Raw genomic sequence first — 13,947 nt, 5'->3', positions numbered from 1 at the left:
GATGTAGGCATCTTTTTGGTTCAATCCACACCTGAGCCATTAAAGTGGGACCGATTGCTCAGGCTATTTGATTGGTTTGTGTTACGAGAGATAAAGTTGCAATGTCAAAATATCTTTTGTGAAGGAGTGGCATGTGTGCTATGCTTGTTCACAAGACTTTCCAATGAAAAGTGAGGGTCAGGTGAAGACAATTGTAGAGTCAAGCAAACTTAACTATTGAGAAAACAAGTTTTCAGTAATGCAAGGAATTTTTTTTAATTGTTGTTTGCAAAATCAGTAATATGCAAGGTGAATCATGGGACCATTTTTGCAGTTGAATATAGCAATAATGACCTCGATGCCCTAGCAACACCTACAACCAGAGGCAGAGTTCCAGACCAGCCCATTACACACAGGCATGAAATTCTTTTTTTCCACAAGATAAAAGGAAAAAAAGTGAAACATGAGGAACAATGAATGACAAAATATAGACCGGGGCAGGTGATGTTACAGATAGAGACAGATTAGACAACAGAGTACAAAAGCTCATTATGAATTTAAAAGAAAAACACAATGACCTTTACAGAGAAGCAGACGTTTGCCCTGGGAGTAAATTGGACTGTATCACACGTCGAAGACCTGAAGTTAGTAAGTTGAAATGGAAAAAACAGAGCCTGGCAACTGCTTTCATAAAGAAATAAGTGATCTGGAGGGACAAAAACAGGGCACAAATGTTGCCACGTCTCTGTTTGGGAAAATGCTTTATTGAGGCCTGCTTAGAAAAAACACGACTATGGCCTTTTTTGGTTAAAAATTTTTATCATTTTTATGCCGTGTTTTGTAACATTCATAAATCCTCAAAACACAAGCCCATCACTGGCGTTTGCTCACATCTTGCAGGGGTTTAATTGTCTCCACTTGGCCCACTCTACAGTTCAACACAACAGCTTCTTTTATTACAGGAAAATTACCATGTTTTATTGTCCACAGAATATCCTTCAATTCATTAGTGCTCACAGCAGGCGGCAAATGCAGAAAAGCAACACATGCTGAAAGTATTTCAAACTAACCAGAGACGAGCAGCACTGGACATTCGGGGTTCAGTTAACGTTGTGGTTTACATTTACAGCATATCGGACGGCCTTATCCAGAGCTAATTAAATCAGTAGTTGCAGGGACAGTCCCCCTGGAGACATTCAGGGTTAAGTGTCTTGCTCAGGGACACAAAGTGGGATTTGAACCTGTGACATGCGGTCATCAGGTTTGTAGGTGAGTGTTTTACCCACTAGGCTTCAAACACCTGCACTTTCCTTGGTTGCACACACATCCCCAACATTGTTGTGCATATTCCAGTACCATCTCCACCAGTCAGTTCATGACAGCAAACAGAAGGCATTTACATTACATTTACATTTATAGCATTTATCAGACGCCCTTATCCAGAGCGACTTACAATCAGTAGTTACAGGGACAGTCACCCTGGAGCAATTTAGGGTTAAGTGTCTTGCTCAGGTAGTAAGTGGGATTCGAACCCAAGTCTTCTGGTTCATAGGCGAGTGTGTTACCCACTAGGCTACTACCACCCAGGAGTATCTGCATTTTGTTGGATTTGTGTGTCTGTGTGTGTGTGTGTGTGTGTGTGTGTGTGTGTGAGACTCACCTGTTCCTCCAGTTCAAACTCTGTGTTGTCTTGGGCCAGGTCTTCCACTGCTTTTTTCTGTCCCAGACTCCGGCACAGGAACCATGTCCCCAAGCCAGCCATGAACATGCCAATGTCGGGGATGAACACACGGATGCCATTCCCTCCGTCTGCACCAATCACACTGAGGGTTAAAGGTCAAAGAGTAGTGGTCAGTGATGTTTAATATTAATACTTTTGGAATTTCTTTATGTCATTTGTGGGGTGTGCACAGAAGAGGACAGGTAGTTAGACTGAAGAACAATTCCTTTTTCCAAATCAGTAGTGATTCAGGCGATAATGAACCTCCAATAATAAACCGGGGGAAAAAAAAAGCGGATCCCAGTACAACCTCTGGTTAAAAACACCATTTTTTAGGGCAGCATTTGTTCCAAAGATTATTCTACCTTGCACATCTGTTGTGTGCTACACTTCACGTGTTTTACGAGGCTCCTCCCAGGTCAATAAATTCAGATGTGCCCAGTGGCCCAGAGTAGAAACACTTCTGCAATAGGCAGTGCTGAGACCTTCAGCATGAGGGAAGCAGCATGATTAAGAAATGAACATTTCTTTAATGCAACCGTGCAGCAGAAGCTTTTTATTTTTTTTCCTCAGAAGGCATTTTTCTGTAATTAATTTATGGCTCTATGCAGGCGGAACATTCTGGGTTCTCACGGCCTGCCTAAAAAAATACGCTGATCGCTGCACACTTTTCTGAGAAAGATTCAACATGATAATTGAAATGATCATAAATGTGAGCTAAATTCCTAAAACTAAAAATCTATGTGGCCTTAAGTTACTGGAAACAGTGCACAACATGTCTACATAAACAGAGTTTAGATGCTTTAAATGAAATGAGCTTCTTTTGTTTCTGTGCGATTTTATTGCATCCTGTTTTCTGTGCTAAGAGTGAAATGTGCTCACGGTGAGGCGGAATCAAATAAAGTTGTTTACCACAAACAGTGGTTGTCATGTGGGATGCATAAAGAAATGCTGCAGAAACCTCCCCTGTATGGCAAGAGAACGCGTCTGGTGATGAACGTTAACAAGTGGAAGCCCGGCAGCTAATTGACGACCTCTGATTATTTCCATCAGACCAGCATTAAACTGATCACAGGCTTAACTATTTATTACCAGTAAAGTCAGAAAAAACGCTTCCATCCCGGTAAAGAAGATCCTCGCGGGGGCGGGGCTTCCAGTTGCACGCAGTCTGCCTTGTTCGATGCACAAGAGAAGCACGCCGTTTGCATGCGATGATAAGGTCGTTATTTATTTATTAATTTTAGTTACATTTTATTTTACATTTATAGGTCCGCAAACCATGTGTTATGTGTGCCGCCGGCAACAGAAGAGTTTTTACGAGAGTTTTTAATTAGACAGACTTTACTGATTTGTTTTGCAGTACATCAAGTCAAAACCATGAATACTTCATCATATTCATCAACATGGCAGTGTTATTGCAGCATTATCCTGAGGTCAGTGACGTCGGGGAATACTGTCTTCTTGGTGTTAACATTTTTTAATGAGCAGGTCGACCAGGAGGTAAACAATTTACTCTCTAACTTCCTGACACTTAAAACGAAATACTACAAAGTTTAGACATTCTTGCCCTTTGGAAAAGGCTCCAATAATCGGAATAATAAAAATATAGCCGACACACTTGATTTAATGTCAGTAAAAACTTAATAAAAGCAATAATATCAGTAAAACACGTCCTTCATGCAACAATCAAGGGTTGAAAAGCAGAGAAGGTGCTAGAGAAGGTTGAAGGTGTCGTGAAAGCATGTTAGTTGAATAGCACAGATCTGGCTTGCTATTCCAGCAGCTGGGTTATGTTTATGCTCCCGCCAGGCATCCCAAATAAGCAGAACTCTCCAATCTCAGCTCTCTCAGAATCCTCTGAATTAAGCTGATGCTACATCATTGTTTTTAAAACTTTAATGCATTGATATGATCAAAAACCGTGTTGTGTTCATAAACGCCCTTCAATGCTGACCTTCTACAGAAATGTGAAAAATAACCTACAGTCAATCTTGTTCTGCTCTATAAGGACTAGAACATCTATCTATCATCTAACGTCTAAAAAAACATTCATATTCATTCCAAAAGTTCAGTGCTTCTACTATGATCAGCCTGTCTACAGCACCTGACTAATAAACAGATTAGGGGCAGTGGTGGCCTAGCAGGTAAGGAAACAAACCCATAATCAGAAGGTTGCTGGATCAAATCCCAAACTGCCAAGGTGCCACCCTCGACCGTGATGAGTTAAAAGCAGAGGACACATTTCAATGTGTCACTGTGTGCTGTGCTGTGTTTCACAATCACTTCACTTTCACTTCATTTGACTGTGTTTGTAAAATGTAAGAATATTTAACATTTTGCATATTTCACATTCCCGCTATATGGTATCTTCCATCAAGCAGTGCATGAAAATATAAACCTATTCATAAGTTTAATTAGCAACAAAGGAAAATTAAACTCACCTTTCAAAGCCGATCTGTCTCAGAGATTTCTCCCATGCAGAACCTGCGATAAAAGAAAACACAAACATTTATGATGTAATCTCAGCAATACAAGCATTTGTGCAGTGAAGCAAACGCCGGCCCATAAACCAGTACCTTCACCTGACCTTACAGTTTTAATGCTCTCATCACACCCACACACACCATAAAAAATTTTTAGCTTTTTTTCTCCTATGACACTGAAGACAAATTATGAAACAGCTTTATTAATAATTAATAATGCAGCATATGATTGGCATGTGAATTATGTTAATTATGAAAAACCCTCTCCAAGGGTGATGGTTAAAAGCAGAGGACAAATTTCATTGTGTCCCTGTGTGCTGTGCTGCAGTGTTCCACAATGGCAATCACTTCACTTTCACTTTTTCACTTTACTTTATTATATAATTTATAAAATGTATAAATAACCCAACCCAGTGGTGTAAAAGTTGTTCAGGTGTTCACACTAAACCGTCAGGTGCTTAGAAAGACATAGAAAATGAAACTTGACTTCCTCTCATTCCAAAAGGCGTCTCGTATTTCCTATCTGAGCTTATGAAACCTGAAAAAAGTTTAACAGTAGCCATGTCAGACATTCTCGTTTTCAATAAACGTTTTTCTCTCCAGAAGCTTGATTCCATACAATACTCTAAAAAATACACTTTCAGCAACAAACATGGTCTGTAAGATTACATATATGCTGATATACTGTTATATACTGTTCAGAATGATTGTGAGGGAAATTCATTGATTGCAGAGTGGAAGACATGAGTCAGTTCATACAGCAGAGCAGTGATGAATGGGGCCTTTCAGTGCATTTGAAAAGTTAAAAACAATGCGGCATGTTACAACCCAGGAAGATATATTTCCTATTGACTCACATCACTTATAAGATAACGTCTATATTGTAATTAATGTTCCAAGAAAGAAACAAAAGTACATACCCTCATTCAATTACCTGGACTATTGACCAGAGGTCAGGTTTTCATTGCTCCACCCTTTACTACCTAATAAATCCAGCAGAGCTTCTTTTCCGAGGGGTGTGGGTACGGTAAAAACTAAATTTGGCCTGAAACAGTATATGTATCTGTAATGACGTTGTATAAAAAAGGCCAGAGTCAGCAGTAAGCCCCTAGCCGTAAATTGCCGCCGGACCCACTCGTCCCAGTTTCGCTCCTCTCCCCTTTGGTCCACCTGTTAAAACTCCCCACTGCGTTTGAAACTCTAATGGCTTATTTGGCCCGGGAGGAAATTGTGTTGGAATTTCAAACAGTCTGTTAGCTGCAGCTCCCTGTTTATCCTCGCAAAACTGGAGGTGTTCAACTGTCTCGTGATACACATCGTATTGTGACCCATGTATCGTGATACGTATCGTATTGTGAGACTCTTGCCAATAAACACCTCTAATATACAGTATCGTGATACGTATTGTATTATCAGATCCTTGCCAATACAAACCTCTAATGTACAGTATTGTGTTACGTATCGTATCGTGACCTTGTATCGTGATACCTATTGTGAGATCCTTGTCAATACACATCTCTAATGTACAGTATTGTGATACGTATCGTATTGTGAGACTCTTGCCAATAAATACCTCTAATATACAGTATTGTGATACGTATTGTATCGTGAACCATGTATCGTGATACGTATTGTATTATCAGATCCTTGCCAATACACACCTCTAATGTACAGTATTGTGTTACGTATCGTATCGTGACCTTGTACCGTGAAACATATCGTATCGTGAGATCCTTGTCAATACACATCTCTAATGTACAGTATTGTGATACGTATCATATCGTGACCTTGTATCGTGATACGTATCGTTTCATGAGGTCTTTGCCACACCCCTACTGAATGCAATTTTCATATCTTTAACATAATTAAAAGAAGCTACATTATCAAAATTATTTGAAAACCTTATAACATATATTTCTCATTATGGTCAAATTATATCAAATTACATCAAAGGTCAGCATCATAATTTTCTGCTGATGGTTATCCTCATATATTTTGACAAAATGTGGCAGTCTGCAGAGAGAAGTACGTTTGCTTAATGTACCCAGTGAGCCTGGTTTTTCCAGGTGAACGTGTTCATACGCCTCACTGAGTGAGAAGGTGCTTCTTATCACACGAAGACAGTTTGGATGAGTATGCAGGTCATTTAACAGAAAGTATCATTGGGAGTTTCAATTCCGCTGCGACTCATGCCAAATGTTTTATAACAATCCTTCTTTTTTTATGAAATGCATTAAGTTAAATGGGAAAAACGTGTGACTGAATCTCTGATGCTACAGATGTTTAATGACGTGAACTCCAGGGCTCTTGATTTTGTTGCACAATAATTCTTTTGAACTAAAAACAAAATTGGATTTAACGTCAATTCAGATAATTTCACTTAAAGTTCACAACACGTTCTGCAGTTGGATTTAATGGTGATTGAAAATGGAGATAATGAAGGTTGAGTTATATCATCACATTAACTCACAAAACACATATAACAGCTGAATCTGTCCACGTAAATGTATAATCTCATCGGGAATGAAGACCAGCAACCCCAATAATGCTTGTGGAATCAGAGCTCCTCTACATGGATAGAGGCTGAGAAACGTATTCATATACTTTCCCAGCAAAAAATGGACACAAATGGACATTTCTTTTAAGTGAGTTCCAGCAGTTTCATACTAAGCAGCAGTGGCAGAGCCACAGATTTTACCGATACAAAATATTGTACTCTACTTAAATGAAAAATGGGGTCCCAACCTGGCAATACAGAGTCTGGAGAAAACAGACTGTACAAGCCATCATATATACATGTATAAAGTACAACATTTTCAAAAATATATTATTTGGCCTACCAATAGGGCAGCAACTGGGTCAATTTGAGCTGATTTGTTTGATTTTGAGCCAAAATATTCAAGCATCTGCCAGCAATGCAAGGACAGCTTGCATATTTGGTTCTGTAATACCCAAATACCCAATGTCCAGGTGCTTCTGACTCGCATGGAAACAAGTTCAGATGCTGAAGGACTGCACTAGGTAATACTTTCCTTTATATTACAGGTCAAAAGTACATAACTGTTACAGAATCATAAAAAAAGGTTTTTTCTTGCAATACGACACCAAAGCAGACCAGGAAGCGGCAAATGTTCACCATCCTTCATAGCTGTCCAGGAAAAATGTAAAATTTACATCTTCCATCCCACCACGACCCTCAATCCGACGCTGTACGGAGAGAGCGTCTCAAATATGATCAAACAGATCATATATCAGCCCTCCACTCAGAATATACTGTACACGATACATAAGTTCACAGCTAATGTATCACAACAGTTACACACTGCAGGCCTTCATATCGACTAAACAGTGAAGCGGAGACGCGTCACAACTATAAATATCCCGCGCCGAGCTCTCTGAAGGTGACTTCATCGTGATGCCTATTACAGAACATGAGAACAATCCCTCCCTCCTTCCTTCAGAGAAACCCAAACGCAAAACTCAATGCAGAAGGTGGCCTGTGAAATCTTCGACCCCGGCAGCTGCGGTTGTGTGCTGGTTGCCAGGTGCAAAGCATCACACGACTGTTTCTGTTTAAAATAATTTTTTTAATTTATGTCGTTTTTTTGACGTTTAAGTCCATGTATTGGCAATAGATGCTGTGATCCGGCTCTGAACAATGAGCTCTTATATAGAAAGAGATGCTCTTTATCTTATGATGATGGGTTGCCATCATCGAGTCCTAAGTCCTGTGAGAGGTCTTGTCTGGTGCGTGTGTAGATTTAAGCAGACGGAACTCACAGTTGAACCCGGGGTCAATGGCTTCCCTGGCAAGCAAACTGTTGACCGTGATCTGATAGATGATGTGGATCAGCAGGAAGGTCATACTGGTGAAGCACAGGGATTTCAGCAGCTTGCCTGTGTGGCCTGGAGGGGAACAAAACAACGTTAGAAATACATATATTAATGCATCTGCATAATCTGCACAGTTTGGGGAAGGCAAAGTAAGCACAACTCCATTACCACACACGTGTCAGGACAGAGGGCGGACAATGTTTGGCACAAACGCTAAAGAAAGGGGCCATGAGAGACACCTCAGAAAAGCTTTCAGCGGCCGCCGTGTGAATGGAAAAGTGCGAGAAATCACGGAGGAATCCGTCGGGCTTTGGAGGGGAGGACGGATGTTTGGCCTTTCTGAGCCAAATCCAGCTGCGCCACACATGGCAGCTTTACCGGGTGTCGGGATTGAATTCATGCAATGAAGCAAAATGTACCACTGAATTTTCATGCGGGAGTGTTGCTTCGCATTTATTCTCAAATTTGGAATTCACAATGTTCGGCCTACACGGTGCATTAGAAAGAGGATCGTTTTTTTTTGTGTGTGTGAATGTTACAAGTCCATCTTTATGGAACCACATCAGGATGCACTGAGAGCAGCCACTCGTTTACACAGAGCTCCAGCACAGGGGGTTCGGACTGACCATGGACTCCTGGCCTAGGCAGCTGTTCCAACTCATAAAGGTTGTTTTACTGCAGAGCATCTACCGCGAACCAATTTTTTAACCTGCTGTTACCAGAACTGAGTGCAAAAAAAAAAGATATTAATAAACTGGACCATTGTTATTGTTGCTCATAAAAATGTCCTGTTAGACTCTATTAAAAAATATCTAACACATGTGTCACGTATCCCTATGACCCCTCTGAGCCCACAATTAACAGCATTTAAGCAGCTTATTCACATGAAATTGTGCACCATGTGGCCAATATTCCTTATTTTGGATTTGTTTCAGTGCAGCTCATTACTTTGTCTGGATGAATGGTGGTAGTAGCTGATGTCCATGTTATGAATGCTGGACCAGACACATGTTCCACTATGTACATATATATACAGTACAGGCCAAAAGTTTGGACACACCTTCTACTTTAATGTGTTTTATTTTCTTTTTCATGACCATTTACGTTGGTAGATTCTCACTGAAGGCATCTATGGCAAAACTATGAATGAACACATGTGGAGTTATGTACTTCAAAAAAAGGTGAAATAACTGAAAACATGTTTTATATTCTAGTTTCTTTGCTCTGATTACTGCTTTGCACACTCTTGGCATTCTCTCGATGAGCTTCAAGAGGTCGTCACCTGAAATGGTTTTCCAACAGTCTTGAACTTGTTGGCCCCTTTGCCCTCACTCTGCGGTCCAGCTCACCCCAAACCATCTCGATTGGGTTCAGGTCCGGTGACAGTGGAGGCCAGGTCTCCTCTTTTTGTTAAGTACATAACTCCACATGTGTTCATTCATAGTTTTGATGCCTTCAGTGAGAATCTACCAACGTAAATGGTCATGAAAATAAAGAAACACATTGAATGAGAAGGTGTGTCCAAACGTCTGGCCTGTACTGTATACATATACTGCATGTATGTGTGTGTGTGTGTGTGTGTGTGTGTGTGTGCAAATGGAATAGACAACAGGTGGAAATTATAGGCAATTAGCAAGACATCCCCAATAAAGGCGTGGTTCTGCAGGTGTTGACCACAGACCACTCATTTCCTATATTTTCTGGCTAATGTTCTGGTCATGGTGTGGGTGGCATTTCTTTGGGGGCCCCACAGCCCTCCATGCCATTGGGTACTGAGATGAGATCCTCAGACCCTTTGTGAGAACATATGGTGGTGTGGTTGGCCCTGGGTTCCTCCTAATTTAAGGACATTGGATGAGCCTTGGATGAGTGTGTTTTTCCACTTTAATTATAAGTTGAAGTTGAGCTTTATTGTAATTTCAGCTATATATATGTTAGACAGTACATAGTGAAACGAAATAACGTTTCTCCGGAACCTGGTGCTACATGTAACATTTGAACAATTAGACAAGTTACATACTAACATAAAGTGCACGTGTGCGACACAGACAAACTGGACTACATGTGCAAACAGGGGACACAGGCAGTGCAACAATAACATTTAACAAAAAACATGTAGACAACAATGAGGCAGACAGCGATAAACAGGTGAAATGAATAATAAATGTGCAAATTAAAATATTGCAAATACTGCTGTGCAAAATGGAACGGTGCATTGATAGATAATATTACAGATAGGTAATATTGCAATATAACAGAGGTAGAGCGAGTGTATGAGTGTGTCAGTCCAGAGGGGTGAGTCCCTGAGTGTTCGGGTGCCTGATGGCCTGTGGGATGACGCTCTTGCAAAGTCTGGCAGTGAGGGCCTGAATGCTTCGGTACCTTTTTCCAGATGGTAGGAGGGTGAAGAGTGCATGTGAGGGATGTGTAGAGTCCTTCACAATGCTGGTGGCTTTCCTGATGCAGTGTGTGTGGTAATTGTCCATTATGGAGGGAAGAGAGACTCCGATGATCTTCTTAGATCATGCCACGTTCATGCCTCGATGATCTGGTCCTGTCTATCCTCTGTAGGGTCTTGCTGCTGGGCTTTCTTGGCTGTTGAGCTGGTGTTGAGCTTCCAGGAGAGGTTCTCCTCTAGATGAGCACAGAGGAACTTTGTGCTCTTGACGATCTCCACACAACAATTATCGATGTTCAGTTTTGATTGGTCCCTCCATTGTTTTCTGAAGTCAAAAATAATTTCCTTCATTTTGTCTACGTTCAGAAACAGATTGAGATTGTTGACCTTGCACCAGTCTGTCAGTCATTGCACGTCCTCTCTGTATGCTGACTCATCGTTCTTGCTGATGAGACCCACCACGGTCAACCACAACCTGACGATGTGGTTGGAGTTGTGCATTGCTGCACGGTCGTGGGTCAGCAGGGTGAACAGCATTGGACTGAGCACACAGCCCTGAGGAGCTCCAGTGCTCACTGTGGTGCTGGAGAAAATTTGAGTGTGACTCTGAATCCAGACATCCATATATATTTTATATATTTTAATATAATTTTTGTGTGTTTTTTTTTGGTCAACACATTCAACTGTGTAAGTAATTATAAAAAGCTGTATCCTGTCCAACTGTAACTGTATCTGTTTTTGTTTCTTTATTACAACCAAAACCAGTGTGTCTTCAACAATGATGTTCAATTATAGATATTTGGATTTTTCTTTCGTAATTTTGTCCCCATCAAGGCTGAACAATAGCTACTTTTTCATTTCTTCTAGGCAACAAATTCAGACAGTACGTGTGTGGATCTCTGGTGAGATGTCTGGTCTCCAAATTCATGGAAATTTGAACCGGTCCTGAGGCACAAAAGTCCATAAAGAGGCCAGCTGGGTGTTGAAACAGCAGGGACAAATCGAGTCAATTAGCGTTTACTGTGTACTGACTAATAATGTCTTGTGGGAAACAAAATATGCTATTTAAAATGCAGCAATTGGCAGGTACCATTTCTGGGCATTTTCAAGTCCCTCCCATCCAGGTTTGAATAACGAATGATGCTGGAAAGTAATCTTTTTTTTTCATACTGCTAAACATCCCTTTTCTACCTGTCACATACATGATTGCATACAGTGTGTGTGTGTGTGTGTGTGTGTATGTGCCATATATTTGGGGAGCTTTCTTAAAATGATAATTTAACTAGTTGAATTGCAGTCAATGTATTTTAGTGAATAAATCAATGGATTAAGTCAAAATGTATTTAGTTAAAGTCCATACACTACCACTGTATATTTTCAGGCCTGCATAAGTCCTCATTTTATTGCATTTCTTGTGATTCCATAAGTAGCAGTAAATCAGACATATTGTGTAACCAACCAAGCGACCGCTGTGCTTTAGAGTGAAAGGGATGGGAAAAGATGCTTGTACCTACTAAAACATGCCTTTCATCACAGGGTATTCATTTCTCTTTAAGTATTGATGAGTGGCGAAGTGATCCTGTCTAAAAAGTCTTCTTCATCTGAAAACATCCTTCCTTTCGCTCATTTTCACAGGAGACGGTCTCAGATCTCCTAATGACTGCATGGCCATGCTCACGGTAGTAAGCATGTATTATTTAACAACCGCTCAAGATACCGGACAGCAGGCACTTCCAGCATTAAGACTGATGGCCGGGACAGGCAGGTACAACAGTAACAAATGGAAAGTAAATGCTTCATATTGGAGGTATTCGAAATGGAAGCCAATATGGTGCAAAATATCATGCTTAAAAATCTTGGTACAAATGAGGGGATAGTAGGACTTTGACGGGATTCTGATAATATACAAAGAGTGGTGGTTAATGCCAGAAATAAAAATGAGTTTTCAAAAAGTAATAGTTTTAACATTTATTTTTGCATCATTTAACCTGTCATTTTATCAGGGGCGTGTACACTTTCATATCCACCGTAGGCTGTAATTGGCGGGTGTTCCCAGTACAGAATCCTAATCCAAATCCTGCACAGAGATATGCATAGCTCTTGGTATTCTGAATGCTGGTGAAGCAGACCCACTGCAGTCCATTTCTCACGTCACAAAAAAAAAAGAGCAGCCTCCAGCATTGTAACTTAACGTGAATTAGACAGGAAAACGGAGACTGCTTTGTTAAACCTGCTCTTGATCTTTCTATATCTGCTGTTCTGCCCAGGACAAATTTATTTCGGACAGATAATTACCCCCGTGGATGTGGTAATTCCTCTAGTTACTGCTATGTATCCAGAATGAATGTGTGCTTAAACAAAGAACCACTTCCAACAACAGCGAGAAAAAAAGTCCCAATTTAATTAGGCTCTGCTGAGTGGGTCCTTCTCTCGGCCGAAACGGAGCTTTTTACCACAGTAATGTTCAACGACAGACAGCGGACAGCCTTACCCTGCATTGTTGTGCTGGTTGGCTCGGCGAAAAGAGGAATGAGCAAAAGGTATATGAGGTAGACGAATGACAGTCCATTGAACCTGAACAAGCATGCTGCAAGAGAAGAAGAAGAGGATTAAACACAATTTCACTGTCAAATGGGACCATTACAAATACATTCATTGAAAAGCGTGTTTTTTATACTCCACTCTGTCACTAACTATTACTGACTATTACTGATGTTTGTCAAACACAATAAACAAACACAATACGACTGTTTGAAAAACTCAATAAAAAAAGGGAAATATGCTATAAATATGACACTAATCAATAGACATACTTTGCACAAAAAAAAAAAATGTGTAAAACAAAAAAAAAATGATCTAACAATAAACTATTTTCATGAATAACTCAGCCCATAAAAATTGTTTGCCCTTGCATAAGTCTTCCAGGCTGATAGCTTGGCCAAAACAGCATCGTGATTTAGTTTCGCCGGAGCCGTGCAAGCAGAACGTTTCACCGGCAAGGTCCCTGCCAACGACACTCTCGGAGAGGGGTGCTTAAATTCAGATAAAGCATCATAACACGACTTAAATCGACAAGAGGCAAAAAAAACGCTTATTGTACGTAATACGTATACCTACAGCTACCAGTTGCTCATAGCGTTTAATAACTGGAGACACTGTGGTGATAATATATGAGAGAGGAGCTATGTGTGTGAGAAGAATGATGGAAGATATCTCATAACACAGTCTCAAGTGTATGATTGCTTATATCCATCTCTCAACCTTGTTTATGTCATCCTGAGCGTGGTGAGACATGAGGCACAGAAGAAGGATATTCTAAAGTGAAGTGATTGTCATTGTGATACACAGCACACGGTGGCACAACAAAGTCTGTCCTCTGCATTTAACCATCACCCTTGGTGAGCAGTGGGCATCCATGACAGGCGCCCGGGGAGCAGTGTGTGGGGACGGTGCTTTGCTCAGTGGCACCTCAGCGGATCCAGATTCGAACCGGCAACCTTCTGATTACTTTTAAAAGGAGACACGTGGCTGCA

General features: G+C 40.7%; 1 protein-coding gene across 5 annotated transcripts in view; it reads right to left on the bottom strand.

Moving 5' to 3' along the window:
- The window catches only part of piezo2b (piezo-type mechanosensitive ion channel component 2b), a 57,762-nt gene that overhangs the window by 38,260 nt on the left and 5,555 nt on the right, over positions 1-13,947 (bottom strand). For all 5 annotated transcript variants that reach the window (XM_028977124.1, XM_028977128.1, XM_028977126.1 and 2 more), the window contains 4 exons: positions 12,906-13,001; positions 7,963-8,088; positions 4,141-4,183; positions 1,640-1,802 (listed from right to left, as the gene is read on the bottom strand). In XM_028977124.1, the coding sequence (XP_028832957.1) occupies positions 1,640-1,802; positions 4,141-4,183; positions 7,963-8,088; positions 12,906-13,001 (428 nt within the window). The remainder of the gene's footprint in view (positions 1-1,639; positions 1,803-4,140; positions 4,184-7,962; positions 8,089-12,905; positions 13,002-13,947) is intronic.

This window comes from Denticeps clupeoides, chromosome 4, assembly GCF_900700375.1.
Source record: "Denticeps clupeoides chromosome 4, fDenClu1.1, whole genome shotgun sequence".
Classification (NCBI taxonomy): domain Eukaryota; kingdom Metazoa; phylum Chordata; class Actinopteri; order Clupeiformes; family Denticipitidae; genus Denticeps; species Denticeps clupeoides.
Note: the sequence above shows the minus strand (reverse complement) of the source record. Positions and strands in the feature narration are given on the sequence as shown.